Below are 11580 nucleotides of genomic sequence, written 5' to 3' on the forward strand. Positions count from 1 at the left end.
GGGCCCACCTGATGTTAAGGGACACACGCTGGTACAAGGCTCAACTCACCCTAAGTGCCAAAAACACTACTGGTGCAAGGCTCTACTCATGCCAAGGGCCTCAATCTCTGCTGGTAGCTCAGCTTAAGGTCCTGTAACTTTGTTTGGAAGGGCTCATGTTAAGGGCTAGAAAAGTGAATTTTGGAAGGTCTTACCACATCTCACACACACACACACACACACACTCAAAATGACAGTTAAGGGTGAGGGCTTTTGGATTTCCCATTGTCTATTCCATCCGTGGTTGTCATGGGGAACGTGATTTAAAGGGGTGGTTGTTACTGTTTGTTGAGCTTAAATTGGGGTTTGTGTCCATCCATTTGGGGAGTAAAGAAGGTTTCCAGGTATTTTCCCACTTTGATAGAGGTTTTTTGGAATGTGTAAAGTGTGTAGTTGTTAGGCTGTGATGTTGGGGTAATAGAGGGTCTTTGGTGTGTTAGATGCCCCCAGACCTGCTTCCCCTGCTGTCCCAGTGTCATTCCAGAGGTGTTGGCATCATTTCCTGTGGTGTCATAGTGGACTTGGTGACCCTCCAGACACGGATTTGGGTTTCCCCCCTTAACGAGTATATGTTCCCCATAGACTATAATGTGGTTCGACACCCGTTCGAACACACGAACAGTGAGCGGCTGTTCGAATCGAATTTCAAACCTCGAACATTTTAGTGTTCGCTCATCTCTAATAATTAATAATAATAATAATAATGTTTTATTATTATTTATTTATAGAGCACCATTAATTCCATGGTGCTTTACATTATTACAAAGTTTCTTATATGGAGATGTACTATTCATTCATGAAAAGTTGTTTATTACTAAAGGTACACTGTACATTTTTCTAAACATTTCTGACTTTCTTTTTTCACTTTGTTATTATGGGGTATTGAACGCAGAATGACGGGGGGAGGGGGGATTATATTTTAGCACAGGGCAATAAGACTTCCTTCAACAAACTTTACCCATGGCATGTTATGCAATAATTGTGCAGAATATCATCATTCATGTCATTCCATGTCTCCAGTGGAGTTTACACTCCAGTGTCCCTATGCTCACACTGGGGCCATGGTCATCATAAACAGTTATCCTTAAAGTGTCCCTCAAGGAATACTTTTTGGCCCAGTGCGGCATGGAGAGTGGTGCCAAATGCTGGACAGTACCGTTAGTAAGGCAGCTGCATGATATAGGAAGAGTAATTCCACATCTTCAACCTAGTATACAGTTGTCTCTCCAAGTGCATGGAGGTATATAAGAAAACCAAAGTGTTCAAAGTAAAGTGCGCTGAGTAAATAGGTTGTGCCACACGCCGTCTTCTGGTATTAGTGCTGCCATGGTCACTGCCTCAGGTTGATACACAGTCTGAATAGAAACTACTATGTAGAGAAGAGCAGCGGCGGCCATTCTTTTCACAATCCTTCTTTTGGAGGCAAAACAAGTTCCTGCATCTTACTAAGAGAATGCAGGTAGTTATAAGGGCAGGTTCCTTGACATTTTTGTTTGTCATTGTTTATATTCTTTTGGCCTATTCCTGGAGGACCCTTCAAAGATGCTCTTATGTGAATTTAATGAAATCTGCTTACTTTCACTTATAAAACAATTGAAGGATATTGTTCACTTTAGGGATATTACTTCCTATAGCATTTTTCTGATGAGATTTGACAAAGCCCTATTCTTCATAAGGTGGGGCGGTAAACAAAGAGACTTCACTGTGTGTAATGATCAGCTTGTGAATACATAACTTGGCTACATAAGTTCCTGGTATGCTGCTTATAGAATCTCAAGGAATGCTTAAAGCCTATTGTTACACATTGCATAATAACATTGCTTAAAGGTGACTTGTCAACAATTTCATGCCGCCCTGAAACCATGAGCATGATTACAGAGAGAGGCTTCCAACTTAATAAGAACTATGTTGTACTATGAAACATTACTATAGATCTGACATGGGAAGAAATGGCCACTGGGTGGCTCCCTTGTGACTTCTTCCCACTTGGCACAGTATATCCTATCCTATTAATATTATAAATGTGAAAGTTTGTGGGTTTGTGAGTTTGGATGTTCGGATGTTTGTTCCTCAATCACGCAAAACCCGCTCGACCGATTTGGCTGAAAGTTTCCACAAACATAGTTAATACACCCGATTGCGCAATAGGCTACTTTTCGTCACAATAGCGCACATACGTTTGTGCCAGGACCCCCACAAAACCCAAACTCACACCACCATCTCTGCAATCTCACACACTTTGGACCATAGCAAGCCACAAAATTCATATTTCCCTCTCCAGCCTCGCCCCTAACCCCACACAATCACATATACATATACTTTACCACTTTGCCCCTCACCTTAACGATACTCCAGGAGGCTCTCTTTAACGCTCCGGAGCAGCCATGTTTGCCGACCCCCACCGCTCTGACAATCCGCGACACCGCCCACCCATGTCAATACCCCTAGGCGGTCTAATAAATGCAAAAAAAAAAGTTTCACAAAAAGTGAAAAAAAATAAAAACAAATAAAAAGGATTAAAAATTCAAATCACCCCCCTTTTCCTAGAACACATATAAAAGTAGTTAAAAACTGTGAAACATATACATGTTAGGTATCCCCGCGTCCGAAATCGCCCGCTCTACAAAGATATACAAATATTTTTCCTGTTCGGTAAACGCCGTAGCGGGAAAAATGGTCAAAAGTGCCAAACCGCCGTTTTTTCACTGTTTTGATTCTGATACAAATTTAAATAAAAAGTGATCAAAGCAATAACATTTTCCGAAAATGGTAGAGCTAAAAAGTACACCCGGTCCCGCAAAAAAAGACGCCCTATACATCCCCGTACACGCATGTATAAAAAAGTTACGGCTGTCGGAATATGGCGACTTTTCAAAAAAAAATTTTTTAACACAGTTTTGGATTTTTTTAAGGGGTCAAAATGTAAATAAAACCATATAAATCTGGTATCCCCGGCATCGTAACGAAACACACAATACAGGGGACATGTCATTTTGGTTGCACAGTGAACGCCGTAAAACCAAAGCCCGTAAGAAAGTCACAGAAATGCATTTTTCTTCAAATCCACCCCTTCTGAATTTTTCCCCTGCTTCCCAGTACATTATATAGAATAAATAATGGTGGCATCATGAAGAAAAATTTGTCCCAGAAAAATTAAGACCTCATATGACTCTGGGAGCGGAAAAATAAAAAATGTTATGGGGTTTAGAAGGAGGGGAGTCAAAAACTAAAAACCAAAAACAAAAAATGCCATCGGCAGGAAAGGGTTGACTTCAAATACTTCCGTCCCAAAGTCATTATGTAAAGTTTCTCACAACACCGTATATATAGCAGCTCAAATACAAAGTAACTTCAACACAACAGTCTCACGTATTCTCTGAATTACAAAAACAAGATACAAAATTACATTTCATATCCCATACCTTATACACAGTACGAAAACCTTACTCGCGCCTGTATATACCCACTTCTACAATCACCGCAGACGAAGTCGCGGGTACCAGCTAGTAGATAGATATATAGTATATATTGCAAGGCAAGTTGTTGGTGCAGTAACAAAGAACAAAAAGCTTAAAGGGTGAACAAAATCTATTGGTGACAGAAGAATGAAAAGACTATGACTTAAAGGGAGTCTGTCAGCAGTAAATTGGTTATAAACCTAATCCCAGCGGTGCTAAAGATCAGGTAGCTGGATTTCAACTGGCTGATCCTTTTTGATCATGGGATGAGAAACTGCACCAGAAAAAGACAAACTGTCTAACATTTAGACACTGCAAAGTTAGACTAGACAATCTTAAACTGCATGAGATTTTCCAAATACTTATGAAATAAACACGGGAATCCTTTTCTGTTTCAGCAAAAAGCAGTATACATGGTTTGGTAACACAAGATCTGTGGCCTGTGCCAAACAAAATAGACAGTTTTGTGTTTGGACACTTGTCAGTGTTGCAGACATCCAGGATTATGAGAAGCCCAAGGGAGTCGGCACAAAAATGATGCCAGCAGGCGCTCACCAGCTTGTTGCCATGTTCTGAAATTGCATCACCTGACGCTCTGAAATTGAGTCAGGAGTTTAAGGAGGGGAATAACCTGAAGTATGTTGCGTATTGCAGTTGGCTTGAGAGCCCTTCAGTCTCCTAATCCATCATGTAGTTAAGAAATAGTAACATCTAAAAAAGTATGTTACATTACAGAACAGCAAATACTGGCAAACAGAACATTCAACAGTCACTCAATGATCCCAAAGATGGCACTTGGTGCATGACTGTGGCTACATGGTTGGTGGTGAATCCCGTTAACTGATCATGAGTGTGTTGTTTGTTTGTCTGAGCCACACAGGGCAGCTTGCCATACAGTGTTTGCTCTTAGTTTAGTTGAATATTGGATGTGTCTTAGATTATAATTCCATTGTACTTCAGGTGTTGGAAACAAATCACGCCGGACGCCTAATACGTTATGATCCAGTGAGGAGACAAGCAAGGAGCTTACTGTCTGACCTGTATATGGCTAATGGCTTGGCCTTATCACCAGAGGAAGACTATATTTTGATAGCAGAAACCAGCATTTCCAGAATCTTACGGTAATTATGGTTTTTACATTTTGCTGGTAAGGTCTAAAAAGATGAATGAAACAAACAGTTGACACTAAGTCCACGTATGCATTGGGATTTCTGCTCTTCAGGTCCGAAATATGGAAACTCAATCTGCTTGAAGAGTGGTTAACCGCAGAAATTTAGTTTAATGGGATCCATCGAGTTTGCACTCCAAAAATGCACATTTTTCAAGTGCAAAGGGGAACGAAATCCCCAAATGGTTACCGAATGCAGGTGTAACCATAACCTAAGTGTATGTTTGCTCACTATTTATTTTCTTGCTTATATAGCAATATATAGATATCACCACAGTCCCAAGTAGGGCTCACAATCTAAATTCCTTATCCATATGTCTTGGGAGTGTGGGAGGAAACACGTAAACATAGAGAGAACATACAAACTCCTTTCAGATGTTGGCCTTGGCTGTTCTAATCCCTCCTCATAAATCAGGCGCTCCATCCACTCCTAGCTAATGTAGACTTCAGGTATCACTTACGGCAGTAAACTATACACACCTTACTTATACACCTATATACTGCTATACCAACATTATCAACATACTAAAATTCATATTAAACTATTTTAAATATTACTTCCATACTGCTGTTGAAAAGAATTCACTAATGCCTAATAGTGCCAGTGATGGCACAGTACAAGGTCCAAATAATGGAACTACACTATTACCACTACATAGGACTGAGTAACAGTAAAGTAAGATTATTCAGTTAAAAAAAAAAAAAAGTAAAAAAGTAAGTTTACATGGCGCAATTTTTGATGTTGAGTCAGATGCTTCTTTACCACTAGCTAAAAAAAAGAAGTGTCCTGCCTTCTGTTATGGTGGCTTCCACATAAGCCCTCCTTATAAATCAGGCGCTCCATCCACTTCTAGCTGATGTAGACTTCAGGTATCACTTACGGCAGTAAACTGATAAATGATCATAAATCTGGTGTCAGCAGCCCTGCCCATGTCACGCACTCCATGTAAGCATTAGAACTGTTGTGTTAATATTCCAAGTACTAGGTACACTGCTGCTGTGCAGTTATCATACGATTGTATAATAATTTTGGTGACAGACGCTCTATAAGATGGGGGTCGGATCTGGTCTACAATTGGGTGCAGTTTTATTTTACACTTATTGTACATGGCAATCCCTGACCTTCAATCCATGAAGTGATTTGACCATTTTTATGAGTACATTTTAGTTATTTCTGCATTAATTTTCATATAGCTTCTTCTTTGTTCTGCCTGCATAGCTACTGGTTAGCAGGTAGTAAAGCAGGAGTGAGAGAAGTATTTGTGGACAATCTGCCAGGCTATCCTGATAATATCAGAATATCTACAGTGGGCACATACAGAGTTGGGATATCAACCATACGCTTTCCAGGATTCTTTCCTCCATTCCTAGATGCCATTGCCCCTTATCCTGCTCTGAAGAGATTTATTGTCAAGGTATGTATATATATATATATATATATATCTATACAAATGGAATACAGATACAGCTCACCTTTGTGGTTTAGTGTCCATGCTAGATTCCTCATTTGCAAAGTTCCATGCTAGGACTTAAACCCTATAAGACAGCAGGGCAAGAGAAAACCAGTTGCAACAGTTGGGTCCAGCATGGAGGACTGCTAAAAAGGTTATTTGGTTTCTAACATTAATGATCTGTCCTTAAAATAGGCCATCAATATTAGATCTGCGGGATCTGACACCCAGGACCTCCGCAGGTCACCGCTACTGAGACATCATGGTTCACGGTATTGTTTACAAACTGTGAGCCGCACTCCTCACTCACTTTACAAACTGTAGCACTGCTGCTGTACGTACACGTGCCGCTACAGTTTACTCTTTGGAAGTGAATGATAAATTCTGTGCAGGTTTGGGCTGTCTATTTATTGAATCAGTTGCATCAACATTCTGTACAAATCTAGAGCATATTGTCAATCTTAAAGGGATTCTACCAATAAAGCTCTTTTTTTTTTTCTTGTTCACACGTCGGAATAGCCTTAAGAAAGGCTATTCGTCTCCTACCTTTAGAAATAGTCTCTGGCCCGCTGTTCGGTTAAAAACCAGGTTTTTCTCTCGCAGCACTGGGGGTGGGCCTCAGCGCTCAAACAGCACTGAGGCCATCCCCAATGCTGCGAGAGAACTATCTCCAGCGATGCCTCCATCTTCTTCAGCAACCGCCTCTTTACTCATCTTCTTCCGGCTGGGGTCATACTTCGACACCTGCGCAGACGGCTCTGCCATCGGGTCGCAGGCAGAGCCGAGTGCACAGGCCGGCGGCCATGTTTTGGAGGCCGCTTACACGCGCATGCGCAGTACGCTCCTGTAGTTCTATGGAGTAGAAGATGAAGGTGTCGCTGGAGAGAGTTTTCTCGCAGCATTGGGGACGTCCCCAGTGCTATTTGAGCACTGAGGCCCACTCCCAGTGCTGCGAGAAAAAAAACAGGTTTTTAACCGAACGGTGGGCTGGAGACGACTTCTAAAGGTAGGAGACAAATAGCCTTTCTTAAAGTTTTAATGGTAGAATCCCTTTAAGTCACACCCTATCCTACTAAACTATGCCTACTCAGAGGACCTCAGACAAGGTGAGGAATGAGCCGAAAACATATAAAAGGTTATCTGGGGCTATTATATTTTAGTCCATTGCAGGGACATCAGGGCCACTGGTCACCATACTGCAGTTCAGTCCCATTGAATGGGGCAGAGCTAGAATACCAGGCAAAGCAACTATGCAATTGGTAATTACTGAAGAGCTCAAAATCATAGTCCTAGATAACCGCTGTCATAAATGTGATACAACGCTTGTAAGTTCTTAGGCACATATAACACCAGAGTTCTGGCGCCTTTGGTTGCAAAAAGGTCCCCACTATATATCCATACTATTAAATTGTAGTAGACAGTATGATGAAAACATTATCTACTTGCCAGAGAGTAAACTCAAATAACTGTATCGACCAGTGCTTCTCATGCTGTCACACATGTAACACGTGACAAAGATGTTAGTCCTGTTTATATTAATCTTCAGTAGACTTTTTATAATAGGTTATGGACCTTGACCCCAAGTGGCAAATTGCTGTTTTTTAAGTTTGAGAAACTGCATTGTACACAAAGATCTTGGCATAAGTGTATGCAATAAGGAGCTGTTCTCTATCAGCGTATAGAAGTTAGTGTTAAAGCGCTACTTATTACACCTAGACAGCACTGGCATGTATCCTAACTCCAGTGGTGCAATGTGGTATTTGGTGTTACTTCACTATGATGTGTGCTGCTCTGTATTTGACTACAACTGGTGAGTGTATTGTGTGTATAGCAAAGTAGCATTTCTTTGGCACTCTGTGGTGGTATTGCTTGGATGGTGAGGTCCCAGCACAACAGATTGAATGAATGTGGAGCTTGAGTCAAAAAAAAAAAAAAAGTTTGAGAAGCCCAGAACTAAAGAACAGTGAATCAGACCTTCCCATCTCAAAGCCAGCTGTTTATAAGGAAAATGTTGGCAGGAGACAAGCATGTGACACATTGCAAGCTCTCATTTCCAAACAGCAACATCAACCTGATACATGTAGACTTAGGGTAAAATTACATAGGGTAACATTTGTAAGCGCACAAAAATGTGTGTTGTTCAGCACATGAACTATAAGAGCTACTTCCCTGGTAAGGGCTGGGGGAGGTAGAGGGGCACACACCGTATGAACATATTTGACTCAAACTGCATCTCTAATGTATATTTTCAGTTTTCTAGTAGCAAAACAGCTTCTTAACCCAATTTTTAATGGAGGTAGGTACTAAAGAAAGAGAACTAAGGAAACATCTCAACTCTGCATAGAGTGCAGGGTTATACTTATTTTTAGCCAAAATTGGATAAATGGATATGAAAAGTATTATTCTTTCCTCTTATCTCTCTTAACGTAGTCTAATATAAAACAAACACATTGTTCATTAAATTATGTATAGTAAAACTTAACCCATAAAGCCGAAGCAGATGGCTCCGTATGTTACATAGTGACTGTGTGTTATTCCTTCAGTTCTGCTACCATCAGCTTCCAGACCATAAATCTACCCTTAATTCAATTTTTTTAAAATAAAATGTTCTGTATTCCCTTTAAAGGGATCCTATCAGTCAGACAATTTTTTTCTAGGTACCACGTCAGAATAGACTTAAGAAAAGCTATTCTTCTCCGCGCCGCCATTCTCCTACAATCTCGTTTTTTTCTCGGTATGCAAATTAGCTCTCTCTCAGCACTGTGGGTGTCCCCAATGCTGTGAGGGAACTCTCTACAGCGCCGCCTCCATCTCCATCAGCAGCGTCATCTTCTGACTCTTCTTCCGGCGGTGGCTTGTAACGTCTAGGCCTTGGGCAGAGCAGACTGCGCATGCCCACAGGCCATGAGAAAATGGCCGCTTGCACAGTACTGTCTGCTCTGCCCGAGGCCTAGAAGAGACAAGTCACCGCCGGAAGAAGAGGCTGAAGAGAACGCTGTTGACGAAGATGGAGGCGGTGCTGGAGAGAGTTCTCTCGCAGCATTGGGGATGCCCCCAGTGCTGTTTGAGCACTGGGGCCCACCTCCAGTGCTGCGAGAGAGCTAATTTGCATGCCGAGAGAAACCGGGATTGTAGGCGAACGGCGGCACGGAGAAGACGACGAAAGGTAGGAGATGAATAGCCTTTCTTAAGGCTATTCCGACATGGTACCTAGAAAAAAATTGTCTGAGTGATAGGATCCCTTTAGGAATGTGAATGTTTCACATTTGTGTGATGTATGTTCATTACATTTATGAGCCTCATGCAATTAAAAGACTAGTAAATAAAACTTGCCATTATGTTATGCTTCCTTTACATCTGTGTTAGGGTATATTAACACAGCGGAAACCTTTTCCACCATGTGACTTTTCCTCGCGGCTAGCCACAACAGGATGCTGATGTAGTGCATTGGTATCCCGCTCCTGATTAGGCCCAAATGAATGGTCCAAATCAGGAGGAATTCTCAAGCCGCAAATGCCACAGCTGACTGCGTGAAGATAGGGCATGCTGCTTCTTTTTCCCGCTAGCTGAAAAAGAAATTGCTAGCAGGGGGAGGCAAGAAAAAAAAAGAAAAAAAACAAAAAAAAAAAAAAAACAAACCTAGTAACTCCCATTAAAATGAATGGGAAGCTTTTTAGCAGGCGGATTTCATCTCATCAAAATCCACCTGCAAAAAAACCCCCCAAAAAACTGTGTGAACATACCCTAAGAGGATCGATTAGAAGTCTCAGTCACAGATTAAATCACACTTGATGAATAAAGTAGCACTGACCCCTCAGACCCCTTTATAAGTTAGTGAGGTCAGTCTGGTGCTATCAGTATCTGCATTGTATGATGGATCCAACAACTATTTTTTTTTTTTCTTTTGACAAATCAGATCAACAGCACAGATGTGAACAGAGCTTTCCCAGTATATTGACTAAATGCACATATATAGACAAGCACACCCACGTCACACAAAGCCTGAAAAATCTCCCTCAAGTTGCTGCCACTATCTTCCTTCAGATAACTTGTTGCTCACTACTTGTTACTGCACAGAGAACTTTTCCCTCCACTGGTTTCAGTATAAAAATGGCGCAAACCCCACATTCACCCACAGTTTTGGACTGTTTTCATAAACATTCCTTAGAGTGGCCATCATTCTGTGGTCATTAGGTTCTTAATATATCTTTATAGCAGTTAGAGCTTTTCTGCTACAGAACTGTAAACTGCAAACACAGTGGAAGATTTTCCAAGCGAAATGAGACAGAAAACTGGTATCATGCCTTGTGCTACACTCCGCTCCTATTCAAACCCTTTAAGACTGTCCAGCCCAAATAATAGACAGTGTTACTATAACTGACCCAAAGAGTTCACATTCCCAGGCAGCACTATAGGGCTCATACTATGTACGGCTATACATTTTATTCCATACTAAAGCAGCGGCAGCATGCAGGACCCAGGTCTCAGCAGAGGATTTAGATCTCTGTATCAGGAAAATCAACACAGGATTAAAAAATTAGAGAAAACTTTACTTTCAATAACTATAGAATATCAATTACCATGACTATTTTTTTTATAGATGACTCCACTATCCGCATACAACATCCTGCTGAAGAAGCACGGCTTATTCCTCGAATTAAATGCAAATGGAGAAATAATCGACAGCTTTCATGATCCAGATGGGAGTGTAACATGGGCAATAAGTGATGTCTTTGAGCATCAAGGAAAACTCTATTTGGGTAACACAGATTTGCCCTTTCTTGTAGTTTTGTTACAATAAGTAGTATAAACTGGCAGGATCATGGCCATCCGTTTGTCACCTTGTTAGTGAGCCCTTACATTTTTTTTCTTTTTTACTTACCTAACTGGTTTTAAATGGATCCCTGTTACATAGAACATGTATTGTATGATGTAGGCTAGACAGTAAGAACAAATCTGTATTTTTTATTTTTCTAATAAAATTTTAAACCTGTGGATTTCTATTACCTGTGTTTTATTAACATGAGTCTCAACCTAAGGCTAAATTCACAGTAGTAATGTATACTTGACACAGTTGAAAATATAAATGTATAAATGTCTGGGTTTTAATGCTGAGCGCTGGCAAGCTGTCCCCTATGCAGTTTCCCCAGGGTTTAGGACGGAAACCCCGGAGCAGACAGTGGCGGTAGTGTGAACACCCCCTAACTAAGGGCCCATTCACACTACAGATACGGTGACTGATTCTGAACGTTAAAACACGTTCAGAGTCAGCGCGTATAAAGCAGTTCCCATTCATTTCAATGGGAGCCGGCATACGAGCGCTCCCCATTGAAATGAATGGGCTGCTTTTTTCTCTACGAGCGCTCCCATTGAAATGAATGGGATCTGCTTTATAAGCGCTGACTCTGAACGTGTTTTAACGTTCAGAATCAGTCACCGTATCTGTAGTGTGAATGGGCCCTAA

General features: G+C 41.1%; 1 protein-coding gene across 1 annotated transcript in view; it reads left to right on the forward strand.

Annotated features, from left to right (window-relative positions):
* The window catches only part of LOC142204976 (adipocyte plasma membrane-associated protein-like), a 30213-nt gene extending 19137 nt beyond the window's left edge, over nt 1–11076 (forward strand). Inside the window, exons 7-9 of the mRNA XM_075276317.1 lie at nt 4458–4618; nt 5885–6080; nt 10717–11076. Of these exons, the coding sequence (XP_075132418.1) occupies nt 4458–4618; nt 5885–6080; nt 10717–10917 (558 nt within the window). The 3' untranslated portion in view covers nt 10918–11076. The remainder of the gene's footprint in view (nt 1–4457; nt 4619–5884; nt 6081–10716) is intronic.
* Nucleotides 11077–11580: the final 504 nt, after the last annotated feature.

The sequence above is a fragment of the Leptodactylus fuscus genome, chromosome 5 (assembly GCF_031893055.1).
Source record: "Leptodactylus fuscus isolate aLepFus1 chromosome 5, aLepFus1.hap2, whole genome shotgun sequence".
Taxonomy (NCBI): domain Eukaryota; kingdom Metazoa; phylum Chordata; class Amphibia; order Anura; family Leptodactylidae; genus Leptodactylus; species Leptodactylus fuscus.